The 14,783-nt window shown below is 50.5% G+C and overlaps 1 protein-coding gene across 2 annotated transcripts in view; it reads left to right on the top strand.

Moving 5' to 3' along the window:
• Positions 1–5,760: 5,760 nt before the first annotated feature.
• MED15 (mediator complex subunit 15) overlaps positions 5,761–14,783 on the top strand; it is a 36,182-nt gene continuing 27,159 nt past the window's right edge. Inside the window, exon 1 of one of the 2 annotated variants that reach the window (XR_012503536.1) lies at positions 5,761–5,921. Coding sequence is in view for 1 of the 2 variants with exons in the window: in XM_074355962.1 (XP_074212063.1) it covers positions 5,854–5,921 (68 nt within the window). In the remaining variant the exon portion in view is untranslated. The remainder of the gene's footprint in view (positions 5,922–14,783) is intronic. The other variant, XM_074355962.1, reaches the window with a different exon arrangement.

Raw genomic sequence — 14,783 nt, 5'->3', positions numbered from 1 at the left:
GGGGAGGATGTAGCTGGAGAAGGCTCTTGGTTAAAAAAAAAAAAAAAAAGGTAGGGGAACGTGAAAGAGGGAGAAAGTAAATACAAAAGAAGCATTGTCCTGCCTGAGCTCAGACAGCTGCGTGAGGCTCCAGACAGGACTAGGAGATAGGACCTGCCACTGGGAGGGGAGGTTCCCAATGGGAGAGGCCTTCCAGGAGGGCTTTCTGGAAGTGGTGACCCCCCCCCACCTCCCCGCCAGTAGCATAACTGATGAGGACTTCTGGGGAGCGGGAAAAGCATTCCAGGACACTTGTCAGCAAAGGCATGGAAGCCAGATCCAGCCAAGCGAGAGGTCAGCAGGCCGTCAGGAGTCTCTGAGCCTGAAGGGAGAGTTAAAGTTAAGACCTGGCCATCTGAAGATGGATGTGGCCCTGAGGGTAGTCTTTGGTCTAGGCCAGCAGATTCCAGCCGGGATTGCAGAGGCTGGACTGGAGAGGGCAGCAGGGAAGCTGTGGCCTCAGGTGGGCAGAGGGTGAGGACAAAAGGCAGTGCTGACTGGAAACCTGGGTAGAAGGCAGGTTCCCCAGTAAGGGTGAGTGATGGCAGAGGAGGGGTGAGCCCAAGAGATTGCAGGGCACAGTGGGGCTACCCTAGTCTTAAGGAGGCTGGAGCAAGAGAAGGTTTGGGGAAAGACAAGGCCCACCATGGCCCCAGGAAGGTAAGGAGGCTGCAGGTGTCCAGCTTAGGACTGTTCGGGGTGGAGGGTCAGGCTGGAGGAGGTCCTGGGCATATCATGCACTTCGGATGGAGGTGATATGCGGGGAGAGAGCCGGGTGCGCGCAGAGCACATGGGTTGTGGGGGTGGGGGATGGGGGGAGTAATCTCAAAGGCCCAATGGGGTGGGGGAGAGGGGAGGCCTTTCTTTGGAGTGGCAGAAGCCAGTCTGTGGTGACTAAGATGTAAAAAGAGGTGAGAATTGACTATACTTTAAAAAGAAAAGGAAAGAAAGGAAGTGAGGACAGGAAGACAGGCCTCAAAGGCCTGGCCTCTGAAATGAGGACAGTCGGAACCACAGAGTGCAGGGAGAGACTGAAGTAGCATCTTCAGGGAGGAGAGGAGGGTGTGGCACTGGCCAGGACTGAGAGGACAAGACATGCCCCAGTCTTCTCCAAGCTAGAGGGACCACCATCTCAAAATACCTCCAGGTCAAGTCGGTGGTTCCCCCATTGGAAATTCCCCTGGAGGGGGAGGCACAGAAGCTGTGCTGTGCAGGATAATCCAGGGTCCTCCTGGGGATGTGTTTGCTTCCTCGAAAATCCTCTGTTCCCTGAGGGTACAAGCTTTTTCTGTTCCTTCCTGGCTGTATTCCCAGCACCTAGAACAGGGCTGGCATTCAGTAGGTGCCAAGTAAATATAAATTGAGAGAACTGGACTGAAGAGAAAGGAAGAACAGAGAGGCTGGTTAAAGGGCTGGTATGATGGAAGACTTGAAGTCTCAACCCAGTGGAAAGTATCTCACAGGAAAAGACCAATGCTCTTGTGTGCAGAACAGCTGGACCACAACCGTCCTAAACAAACAGAAAACAATTAGGAAACTCTTGCAAGGAAATTGGCAGCAAATGGCAAATAGTCTTATTAAAATAAAAAAAAGTCCTACAACGCAGTAAAAGATGTTAAGATTCCAATAGTTAAATGGAAATGAAGATGCATAGTTAACACTCAGAAGAGAACGCGTAACTTAATTGATGAGAGAGAAGCATCAATATCAGTTAAAGTAAAAAATAAAATAGAAATGACAACATGTATCACTTAATATATTTGCAACATAACTGACCAAAAATTATTATGCAGAAGAAATAAGGAACTTTTAAGAATCAATAATTAAAAAGTCAAACAACAAGGTCCTACTGTACAGCACAGGGAACTATATTCAATATCTTAGTATAACAGAATGCAAAAAATTATATATCTACATAAACATATAACTGAATCTGTACACCAGAAATGAACACAATATTGCAAATCAACAATACTTCAATTAAAAAAAATCAGGAAGAACCAGCCAGAAGAATGGTAAAGGTTCTTTATTGGAAACTCACAAAAGAGGAAGTCCCAGTGGGTGTAAACGAAGGAAATAGAGTTCAAGTGCATTAATGATCAAGAAGTGCAGTGCTGCCCCCACATTTTCACACTCTGTTAAAGAAAGAATTGTTCTGACACTTATTCAAACAGTAAGAAAGACTGTTCAGGAGTCTATTGCAATGAGTTTGTCAGCAGAGGAGAGACCAGGCTCAACTCTGAACACAGCAAAGACAGCTGGGGATTTAAAGGTAAGTAGACTGTCAGCGGATGTAAAATTACAAAAATAATACACCGAGGGTAGGGGGAATCTTGCTAAAGTGGCCTAGTAGGATTATCCAAGGTTGGAGATGGGGAAGTTGATCAGATAGCAAGGGTGGAGGATTCTCTCTGAACTGATTTGGCAGAATTCTTTGCTTAGACCAGGCTAAGTAGGCCAGAAACAGGACAGGTGCCCCAGTCAAGGTTGAGCTAAGAAGAGAGCTCAGAGGAGCCTGACAAAAATTTGGTCAAGGAGAAAGTCTTTCACATGACTATACATAAGATAAATAAAAAATGTGAAAACTAATGTATGCATGTATATGTATGACTGAAACATGCTGTACACCAGAAACTGACACAACATTGTAAACTGACTATAATCCAATAAAAATAAATTAAAATAGCTTTAAAAAAACGAAGACCTACTGTAGAGCACAGGGAACTATACTCAGTTTCTTGGAGTAACATATGCTGGAAAAGAGTCTGAACAGAAAATGTATATGTGTGTGTAACTGTATAACTGAATCACTTTGCTGTACACCTGCAACTAACATTGTACATCAACTACACTTTAATAAAAAATTAAAAAACAAAACAAAACGAGAGAGTCCTTGCCACTATCAACATGGCAAAATGTAAAATAGGGTGAGATCCAGCTTTGGTTGCTGAGGTGCGAATGTACAAATATTGCTGATGAGAATGTAAACTGGAACAGCCAATTTGGAGCTGGTTTAAAAACATGCCTGCAAATTCTTTGACTCTCCTCCCTTCCAAAGGTAAAGCCCAATCTTCCTCCCCTTGAATGTGGGCTTCTAAGGAACAAAATGAGGCAAAAATAAAAGTGTGTGGTCATAAAAGTCATTGCAGTTTCCATCTTGCTGAGTCTGCAGGAAGTGAGCCACCGTGTAGTGGAGATACTCAAGCCGCCCTGAGGAGGGGCCTGCATGAAACTGAGACCTCTCTCACAACCATAACCAACTGGCCAGCCAGGAGCGGGCTGCCCTGGAAGTAGACCCCTACCTAGGCCGTGGGATGGCTGTAGTCCTTGGAATCCAACATCTGCCTGGAACTTCAAGAGAGACTGAGCCAGAACCTGGCTCATCCTCTCCTGAATTACGGACCCACAGAAGTGGGGAAAGATGATAAATGTTTTTTGTTGTTGTCTTAAGCCACTGGGCTGTGGTGTAACTTGTTATGCAGCAGCATGAGATAACTAAGGCCTGGAAAGTGGGTCCCGGTGAGACAAGAAGGAAAGGGGCAGAGCACAGCCATCCAAGGAATGACACAGCAATTAACACCAAGATGGCAGAAGATTAAATTCCCAGTAGGCCTGAGCTTCATGATAAACTCATTGTGATAGATTAGCATGGTAAGTGACACTCCCACAGGCACCACGACTATTCCTAGGCTGACCATAAAAAGTCAAAAAGAGACAAAAAAGAGTTCCCAACTATTAAAAAACTGAACTTATAATCTTAGTTTATCTAAGACACTCACAGTCCTACAGCAACATTTTAAAAGAATGAGAAATTTTACCTTGACTCCTCTTTGAACTACTAAACACAGCTTAATATACTGTAAATCCTATAAGTTTCATGCAAGGTAAGTACGAATCATAACATAAATCAAACCCACCCAGCTAGCTCACTTGGTAGAGCATGAGATTCTTAAAAGAAATCACATCATAGCAGGGCCTCTGCCTGCCTGTCTGTCTGTGAATCTACGTGCCATGCTCTGTTGGCCTTTCTAGAACCATAGTGCAGAAGGTGGAGAGTTGACCTGGGGCCCCTATTAACATGCTCACTTGAGTTGGATGCAACGTCCCCGCTTTTTGTCCAAAAACCCCAGAGATCTAATTTGCCAGAGGATTTGACAGTGAGGACTGGCTGTGCCAATGAAGTTATGAGACCAATGTTTTTCAAAAATCAGTGAACGGAATCTGCATATACAAATACGATATAGGATAAATCGCAGTCATACCTTTCCGATGATTCAGAGAAACATTTAGAGCTCAACTTAAAAATATTCATGATGATTGCGCAACCTTATGATAATATGAATATACTGAAAAACACTGAATTATACACTTTAAAAGGGTAATTTATATGGTATGTGCATTACATCTTAATTTTATTAAATGTGTGAGAGGGATATAGATAGGGCCCTTCTGATGGGCGTGGACTAAGGGGGTTGCCAAGACACAGACTTTCAGAGCCCAAAATGGGGGAGTCCTGGGCAAACCAGAACAAGTTGATCACCCTAGGTACGGAATTTTTTTAAATTATTTCTGGAGCAGAGAGTATATAGCTCAGTGGTAGAGTGCATGCTTAGCATACATGAGGTCCAGCACCTCCATTAAAAGATAAATAAATGAATAAAAACCTAATTACCTCTCCCTCCCAAAAAAAGCCCCCAAAATGTATTTTTGGGAGGATGAAAGCAAAAATGTTTCAAGATGTGAATAGCTCTCTTGTCAATGCAAGACTGGAAATCTGAGGGCAGGAGGGGCCCCTTTGGGGAATGAGCTTACTCCCTCCTCTCCCAATTCGCCCTCCCGCCAAACTCCTGCCTGGGGCTTGGGGACGAGGGGTGGACACAGCCCTTCCTGGGCCTGGTATTTATTGGCATCAGAAGGTGCAGTTCACTCTCTGTGAGGCCCATCTTGGTGATTGTCCATTCAGCATTTGCGGGCCATTTGAGCTCAGGATTTTTGTCACCTGCCTTCCCTCCCCCAGGGCACAGATCAGGCCCCATAGGTTCAATCTGGCAGAACTTTTACCCTCCTAAAAGTATCCTTAGGCCCCCTGCCCCGTGCTTTCCCCGCCGCCGCGGCCATCCTGCTGGCCTTCAGCTCCCTTGCCTCCTCCACCCAGCAAGCCTGTGCGCCCTCCGCGAGCATCTAGGCTATGCTCTCGGTGAACCCGCACGGTTGTGGGGCCAAACAGGAGCCCATGTCTAAAAGGTAACAAATGTGGTTTGGGTTCCTTACATCCCCAACCCCTACAAAAAACAGCCATTGGTGGGATATGAGATTACAAAAGTCTAACGGGGAGAAGCACTGATGGAAGTGTCTCTGGTCCCTCTTGGGATGCGGCGCTGGAAGGCAGCGCCCGGGAGGCAGGGCCCGGATCGAGGGGGCACAGTAGGTGCGCACAGCATGTTCGATAACGCTCTGATAAACACTGTCCACGGCATCCGCTTAGACAGCTGGGGCCGCGCGCGGCCTCCCCGAGGGGTACGGGTCCCCTGGACTTGGGGGGCCGGCACACAGCAGGGTCGCAGGCCGTACAGGCACCAGGTGCATCTCCCGACCCCCCGGGCGTCCCGCAGAGCGGCGGGGGCTTTGACTTCCGGGCGCCCGCGGACTCCATTTCCCAGAGGCCCGCGCGCGACTCCATTTCCCACAATCCCTGCCCGCTTCCGGCGCGGCCGAGTCGCTGCCGACGGCTTCCGGGTTTGGGCCTGGCGCTGCGGTTGAGGCGGCGGCGGCGGCGGCCGAGCGGGGCGCGGGCGGTGGGAGCGGGGCACCGGCATGGACGTTTCGGGGCAGGAAACCGACTGGCGGAGCGCCGCCTTCCGGCAGAAGTTGGTCAGCCAAATGTGAGTAGGGGCCAGGGAGGCGGCGCGACCCCCGGCCTTCCCTCAGCCCTCCTCGCGGTGGGGGAGGCGCGGCCGGACCCGCGGGGGACCGGGCGCCGGACCGTTGGGGACCCAGGCGCGGCCCTACCCGCTGTCCGCTCGGTTCTCGGCCTCCCCGGCCGCTTGTTAGCGTTCCTGGGCCGAACTCTGCCGGCCGGGGAGCCCTGGTTTGTGAGTCATCGTCATTTGTGTGCTTGGGAGGGAGACTTGGCGCGGCTCTGCGTCCCACTGCGGACGGACGAGGCCCGGGCCGCCCGTGCTGGCTTTCACAGGTCTGCGCGCTTTGCGATTCCTCCTCCAGAGAAGCGCCCCTGGGTGAGGGCGGGTGAGGGCGGGTGAGGGCGGGTGGAGGGGGCGGATGGAAGGGGCGAGGGACGAGGAGCGAGGGGCGGTGGGGACGAGAACCTTGGGTGACCCCGCCCCAGATGTGGACTTCGCCGGAGGGTGGCAGGAAGAGGCTGTCAGGAAGCGACCTTCGGTCGGGAGGGGGAGTGAGAAGCCGAGGTTAGTGCCTCCTGCCCAGTCTCAGCTGTTGAAGCCCTCGATGCGGCGGCTGCCGTGCGCCCTCGGCTTCACGTGCGGAACTCCCGCTGCTGCGCACCGGCTGCTCGTTAGTTTAGTCTTCTGGTCTTATGGGACTGGCGGGCTGTGCGAGCGGGGATTAGCCCGAAACACCCCTGCCCTCAGGGAACGCACCGCTGCGAAGGCGGAGTTACAATGGGGTCTTTCTGCCACCTGAATTGACAGTTTGCTTGAGCAGGCCAGGAGCAGCCTTGTGGGGGAGGGGGGCAGGCGACGAATAAACTGAGTCCTCGGAAGACAAGGAGGAGGGTGAAGGGCCGTAACTGCAAGCTGAGGACGGGGGAAGTGTGAGTGCCCACTGCATCGGGGGACGTCGTGCTAGTCTGAGAGCTCTGGGGTTTGAGGAGTGAGGAGGCTCAGGAGATGATAACGGGATGAGAACGAGCAAGTGCTGACACGTCAGTGGTGGGAGTGCTACGATGAGCATTTGGCCTAGGGCCTGCTTTGAGGTACTGAGAGTTGGGACATCCCCCAGTCCCCGGAGACAGATCAAGAACAGAGGAGAGAGGCCAGTTAGGCCATTAGCAGCATTTTGAGATCTTGGGGTCTGGGGACCTGTCATTTTTCCTGCCTGTATACCTACTTCTAGAGCACTGCCACGTTGCTCCCTAAAATGGTTGCGGAACAACCTAGTCAGGCAAAAGATGAGAAAGACCTGTGTTAGTTGGCGGTAGGAACTGAAAGAGGAAGATGATTCCAGAGAAAGGGGAGAGTGAGCAGAGACAGTCCTTGATGACTAACTGGATGGCGGGGGTGGGGTGCGGCAGCGTGGAAGGAAGGAAGTGGGGTGGAGGGCCGGGAACCTCTCCGTGCAGTGCAGGGAGTGGGGGCCTTAGCGCTTGTGGCTCTGGACACTGCTGTGGAACAGTCCAGGGACAATTCTGCGGAGGCTGTAGAATCAGTGCATGTTGTTTTTTTGATGCACTCAGGTATCGATAAATAAAATCTTGAGGATTGGCTCGCTTCAAGGCTCCTGTGAGGAAAGCCCCCAGGGCAAAGATTCCTCTTTGAGGAAGCTCAGAACTTAAGGCTGGGAAGAATGAGTTGCCACCCAAGGAAATGGGAAGGGTGAGGTAGTGTCAGAGGGCTGGGAGGATCATTGAAGAGTCTCTGAGTGGACTGGGAGAACTGAGTGAGCGCTTGTTTAGCCTTCTTCTGTGTCTAGAGAAACTGGGTTCAGATTGCTGCTCATGTATTAGTTTTCTATGGTTGCTGTTGAATTGTGTTGCCTAAAACAGCACATGTTTATTTGACGGTTTCTGTAGATCAGAGGTCTAGGTAGGCCCAGCTGAGTCTTCTGCTTAGGGTCTTAGAGGACTGCAATCAAGATATTGGCAAGAGTGCATTTCTTCCCGGAGGCTCTGGGGTAGAATTGGCTTTCAAGCTCATTCAGGTCACTGGCCAAATTCACTTCCGTGCATTTGTGGGACTGAGGTGTTCTTGTTCCTTACCAGCTCTTTGTCAGCCCAGGGTCAGCCTTTCCTCATTCTCAGAGGCTGCCTCCATTTCCCTCTGGCACTTCCGAAGCGGCCCCTCCAACATAGGTGGCTTCTTCTGCAGCATCTCTGACTTCAGCCAGAAAAAATAATTCTCTACCAAGGGTTCAGATTAGATTGGGCCCACTCGAAAAAGCCGGATGATGTCCCTATTTTGAAGTCTGTAACCTTAATGACATTTGGGAATTCCCTTCTGCTGTATCATGTGGCATATTCCCAGGTTCCTAGGATTAGGGCCTGGGTGCTTTGGGGAGCCCTTCTGCCCACCTCCACTGGATGAGCAGTTTGAAAGGCTGTCTGCCTAGCATCATGTGGGTGTTCTCAGTTCTCAGATTCATCTGTTTTCTCTCCAGGGTTCACTTTGAAAGTCGTGATTCTCGGTGCCTTGATTTATTGCTTTCACAGGGTTAGAAAAGCAGATCTGGGTTAAGGCACCTGACACGTTGTTAATTCTGACTTCTTCCAGTGTTTATGCTGTTGTTTAAAGTTGGCCATCTTGGGAAATGTTTTGAACCCAAGAATTTGCGGTTGACTGAGGGAAGAAGGAGAGCATAGTGAAGCATCAGGAGGTTTCAGCGGGAGGGTCAGCGCTGGTCACCGGCTCCATCTTCACCTGGCCTACTGAGAGAGCAGGGCTACAGACCGGCTCCCGGCCCCCACTGAGCAAAAGCAGTTTTGAGTGGGGCTGGTTCTGAGGGCCTTCCACTGCCTGGCTGAAAACCACAGTGACTCTCTTTAACAGGAGAGCAAAACTCCAGGTGTCCCACTCCGCACCCCCCGTGCCTCACCAAGGCCAGCCTCTCCTCCTACCCGCCTCTCAGATCTTTCAGCTTCTTGAGCATTCCAAATTCTTTCTTTGTTCTCTCCCCTTAAACAGTTTACAATCAAGTATTTAAGGTATTCAGCAGTGAGAAGAAGTCCCCCCACTGTATTCACGACTAGCTCCTTTTCTTCTTTTATCAAATACTCAAGAGCTTTTTCTGCCCCTCTGCCTAATGGGGGTCACCCTTGCTGGTATCTTGTCTGCCAGCCCCGTTGGGATTCCTGTAGGACCCCCATCCTATGAAGCATGGTGCCTGGCGTGTAAAACCCCTACTGAGGAGTGCAAGGGTGTTTTCTTGGAGGAGATGTCGCCCTCACACGACAGTGGCCTGCTTTGCCTGTGCCCATGTGCACTGTGCAACTGGAGCCCGCATTCTCTCCACTTGTTAGCTGATGACCTTGGATACTTAGCCCTTCTCGGTCATCTCCCTCATCAGTGCAAAGGCGGGGGTCATCTGTCTCACAGGGATGGTGGGAGGGAAAAGGAAGAGACCTCCACCCTATCCCCAGCAGAGGACTTGGGATTCAGTGATGCGTCCCCTGACACTCTCCTGCCCCCTCTGGGGCCCTTGCAGGAGTGGGAGCCTTGGGGAGTGGAGGGGGAACCACTGAGTCTGTTAGGGGGATTGATGACACAGGAGCCTCTGGAGAGGGTCCTTGTAAAACTGTTGGTGGGTTCAGATGGGCTCTTTGTTGAACATCCAGTCTCCCAGAAGGACCCAGGAGTGCCCCCCTTAGGGCCCCTGAGCTGGTCTCTGGGGCCCTTGGGCCCACCTCCTGGGATGGTTGGGTCAGTGTTGGGCACATCTGGTCGGTTGGCTCCTGGAGAACCAGCCTCGCACCTGACAGAGACGAGGTGAGCAGTGAACGAGCAAAAGGACCCCTAGTCATTCCTCCCCAATTCTTCACAGGTTTTCTGTCATCTCATTCTTGAGGCTCTTATACCTCCCACCCCTCAAAAGAGCAGATTGCACGCTTAGGCAATGTGAAGAAATGTCTATTGGACTGAACAGGGGACGAGACCTGGGAGAGGGCAGCCCCAGAGCAGGGTTCTAGTCAGGGCCAGAAGGGCTAGAGGGAGCCTGGCGCCGAGTGGGGCAGAGGTCAGCCTCCTCTTCGGGCTAAGCCACCAGGGGAGGTGTGAACTCCAGGTTGGGCACAGAGGAGATGCCGAGACTTTGGCCTAGACCTGAAGGAGAAGTCAGTACTATTTAGCCAGAAACAGAATAAAGCAAAGCAGAAAAGCAGCAGGGAACAAACAACCAAACAGCAGCCTCAGGGGTCTGGAGAGGTCTTCAGAAGGACGTCACGTCTAGATCCTGCCTGTGGTTTCTGGGCCCTCCCACAGGCAGAAGCCGTGAGCCTCGGCCCACCCTTCTCTGGGGCCCAGGCCCTCAAGTCCCTGTGCCTCCAGTGGGATTCTGGACCTTGGTTCCAGTGGGGAAGCTGCTGAGAGCACGCTACTCCCTCCTGAGCCACCTGTCGTCCGTCCACACTGGGCTGATTACTGTGTATAGCCCCCCCGCCTCCCCCCCACCTCGAGTGTCGGGGGCTCAGGGTCCTGCTGGTTACCGCCAAGCCCTGGTGGAGCAACTGGGAAGTGATGGGTGAGATATAGACCCTTCGCTCTACTGCCTCTGGGCCAGACGTTAACGTGACCTGAGGGGACGCGAGCCCTCAGTCATCCAGCTTTGTCCACGGCAGCTGACATGTGGGGGCGGCTGGGCCGAGCCCTCCTGCAGAAGGTGACTCAGAGCTCACCCTGCCTGTGGGTGCGTTTGTTACTCCCGTGTGAGAGGAGGAAACAGGCCCCATTACTGACAGTTACACTGCACGTTACAGAGCAGTCCTTGCTGACCAGAGCCCCACCAGAAAGGCCAGCGCCTTTTAATCAGAAAGAGCCATCACACCTCTTTTGGGGAAGGGAGAAGGCAGCTGCTGGAAGTTAACCTGCGCCAAGTGCGCTGAGAGCGCCAGTGGGAGGAGCCTGCTGCTATGTTAGCAACTCCTTGCAGGTCACTGGGCCCCAAAGAGTGGCTGGCCCACTTCCAAGTCCCTGCTGATCTTTGGCCTTTGCACAGGCCCCAGATGGCCCCACCAGCATCCTTTTGTAGGTGACCCCACCCACCCACAGCTGCTACCTTTGCATCTCCCTTCCTGGCCGGAAGTCTTCCAGCTGTTACTGCCATTCCTGACCAGGCAGCTGTGGCTGGTCCAGGACCCTATTGGGCCTTCCGGGTGGGAAGGCCTGCGACCACGTGATGATTCTCTTGCCACTGTTGTGAAGGGCTGATGGTACCTGCCCCCTGGAAAGTGTTCCTCAGGGCAGTGATCTTGGTTACATTCCCAGAGGGGACCTCTTTGAAGGAATTCTGATGGATTTTTTAAAATTCCAAATAGGAAGTTTGAATCATGAAACCAAGTAGTACAATTTAGAGATCCCATGCCTGTGTGTTCACCACTCAGCTTCAAGCGACACTCTTGCTTTGTGAGCTCCACCCTCTGCCCCCAGCTACTCTAATACTCAGAATGTTCGCGCCGCTGTCTACCACCTGTGGATGCCTTCTCCAGGCACCTCTACACAGTCATCTCATGTGCTTGAGGTGAGCGTTTTATTTCCTCTTGTTAAAAGTTCCATTGTGGCCTTTTCCAGACATTCACTGAGGTCCAAGTAATGGGAAAGTGTGGTTTCCCAGGTACTGGGAAAGTTAGCATCACATGGCCAGTGTTTCACCCATCCCTCCCTGCTCCTCCTGGACTGTTTTCAACCACTTCCCGGATACTAAATGACTTTGACTGTCAGCACTTGAGTGCAGATCTCTGGAAGATAGGGCTTTCCTCCTCTCAGATATTTCATGAAATCATGGGAGGTAAGCATTTTAATATGCTCTTGGGTTGGGACACACTCAGGATTGGAACAGGGCCAGCCACAGCGGTCCTAGGCCTGGAGCCTGGCCTGGACAGGGGTCGCAAGGTCGCTCTAGCACCCTGGTTTTGTTGTGGCCAAACCAGCAGATCAGAGAAAATGAAGAAGCTCGTGTAGTCTTCAGTAGCTCAAATGATGACATGCCCTTCTTTTTTTTGTTTGTTTTTTTTCTGCTAAATATCTTATTTTATTTATTTATTATTATTATTTTTTAACATTTTTGATTGAGTTATAGTCATTTTATGATGTTATGTCAAATTCCAGATAGAGCACAACTTTTCAGTTACACATGAAAATATATATATTCGTTTTCACATTTTTTTTCACTGTGAGCTACCACAAGATCTTGTATATGTTTCCCTGTGCGATACAGTATAATCTTGTTTATTTATTCTGCATATGTTTGTCAGTATCTATAAATTTTGAAATCCCAGTCTGTCCCTTCCCACCTCCCAAATATTTTACTTTTAATTATAAAATATTTCAAATACACGAAAATGTGGGAAATAATATATCCAACAGCTACCCATCAGGATCATGTTTTTAAAAGTCCTCTGATATAATTAAGCACAATGATTTACAGAGAACAAAGACAATGGTCTTACTTTGTTTTCTCTCTTTAATTGACGTACAGTCAATGACAGTGTGTCAATTTCTGGTGTACGGCACATTGCCCCAGTCATGCATATACATACATGTATTTGTTTTCATATTCTTTTTCATTAAAGGTTACTACAAGATATTGAATATAGTTCCTTGTGCTATACAAAAGAAATTCGTTTATCTGTTTTTATATGTAGTGATTGATTGCAAATCTCGAACTCCAAAATTTATCCCTTCCCACCCCCTTTCCCTCCGTAATCATAAGATTGTTTACTACGTCTTCGAGTCTATTTCTGTTTTATAGATGAGTTCATTAGTGCCTTCTTTTTTTTTTAATACTCCACATATAAGTGATATCACATGGCATTTTTCTTTCCCTTTCTGATGGCATGCATGCCCTTCTACCAGCAGCAGGGTCTTCTCTGGGCGTGGTTCTTGCACTGATCTAGGAATTGAGAAATATTGAACATGGAGCTTACTTAAACCAACAGGAGTGTGAGGAGCAGCCATTTTAAGTCTCTTGTGTTTGTACGATTGAAGTATCTTCCTGCAAGACTAAAATACGTCTCCTACATGTGGGTGGATGGTTAAACACTGAAATACGTATTTTTATCTTGTTAAAAAAACACTTTTGTGTGCTTTTAAAAAGTCAAGGAATGGGACGCAGAGGTGTGCTGATGCAGAACGGAGGGAGTTTGGGGTCTGGGATATATGTGTTAGGAAATGTGTTTCCAGATGCCGCAAGGCCGAGGCAGCTGAGCTGAGCTGGTGGCTGAGCTGTCCAGGCCTCAGTACTTCCCACCTCAGAGGTGAATCCCCCTGGACGCTGGGGCAGGGTGGGGAGTAGACCACCGAGATGGGAAGGCAGGCGAGCTGGGGAGGACGGGTGCCTGGGGAGCTGTGGGACCCTCGTGGGTCAACGTCGGTGGGGGCCGCCAGCTTTGGTCCCCAGGCTGACGGGGTGGGAGGGGCTGGCCTTTGTGCTGTGGTCTTCCAGGGGGTCTGTGCGCAGTCTGGAGGTACATTTTGTCATTTCATTTTTACTCTGTCAGATTAACATTTGCACAGAGGTTTTAGAAGTCAGGAAATGAAGAGACGGACTAGGGGTTGTGGTGGTTCCCTGGGTGGCGCATCCTCCCAGTGGCCCTGGGCTCTCCTCTGCCTAGCTCCCGAGTCATCGGTGAGGAGTTTGGGCTTCTGGTGACACAGCTGTTCTCTCTGCTTCTCCCACCTTCTGCCAGTGGGGTACCTTCTGGGTGAATTGACGAGGAAGCCTGTGTTTTCAACCTGCACGGACGATGTTCACAGCTGAGCATAGGGTGTTCTGTGATGCTTTTTACCCCTAACAAAAAACTGCCTTCTTAAAAATGCGCCTTCTTTTCTGTGTGCCTGTGGCTGGGTCTTCCCCTTACTTGGGTTATCTCGCACTCAGTGCTGCCCCCCTGGCTGACCTCCCATCTGGGGCCTCAGGGGCTGTGGCGGCCCGGGTGGGGCCCCTCTCCATGCTGGTCTCCAGAGTTGCTGGGCTGTGGGGGCTCTTGTTTCCCATACCCTCGGCTTGCTTTGTGGTTCATTTCTTCGTTCTGCCAGCTTCCAGGAAAGGGGCTCGAGGGAGTCTATAGTTTCTGGAGGCTGCGTGGCCTTGGATGCATGTGGACCTCTAGGTGGGAGGTGCTCCCTACATAAGAAGCCTGTCACCACCCGACCCCAGCCCCTTTTCCCCGCTGCTGTGGGGACGCCGGTGCTTCTCCTCTGGTGCTTCTCCTCTCGGAGTTTCAGGGCGGCTTCCCTCACTCCCGCAGCCACGTGATGGTCCAGGGAAAGTTCCTCAGTCGTTTCACTGGAGTCTCAGCCCCTCCAGCCCTGTTCTGGCTCCCCCTCCCCGCCTTGGAAGCTGCCCCCCTCTGGCCCTCGTCTCCTTTTCTTCATCTTGTACATCCTGTCACCTGTGTCTGCCTTCTAGCTCTGCTCTCTGGGAGAGTTCTTCAGTTTTATCTCGGACCTTTCACTTCTAACATTTAATATGCTTTTATTTGTAAGAACTTTTTTTGGGGGGGGTAATCTGATTTTTCTGGTTTTATAGCATCTTGTTCTTGTTAAATGGATGCAGTGTCTTATCTGTTTGGATAATAAAGATAGTTTCTTGATGTTTTCTTCCTTCTGCAGAGTTTCTTTTGGCTCCAGATGACTCTTTTCTCTGGGGTCTTTGTCTGCCATGTTAGGGGGCACTGAAGACAAGTGGGATCAGACATTCAGGTTCAGTCCCTCCTTCCAAACTGGAGGTTCAATTAAATAAAAAATTTAATTGTATTTTTAAAATGAAGTTGTTGCAGGGAGCGTATTTACTTGGATTGTGACTTAAGTGAGTACCTCACCCGTCTTGTGGTTCTGTTC

Source organism: Camelus bactrianus, chromosome 32 (genome assembly GCF_048773025.1).
Source record: "Camelus bactrianus isolate YW-2024 breed Bactrian camel chromosome 32, ASM4877302v1, whole genome shotgun sequence".
Lineage (NCBI taxonomy): Eukaryota > Metazoa > Chordata > Mammalia > Artiodactyla > Camelidae > Camelus > Camelus bactrianus.
This window is presented reverse-complemented; position numbering and strand designations above follow the sequence as displayed.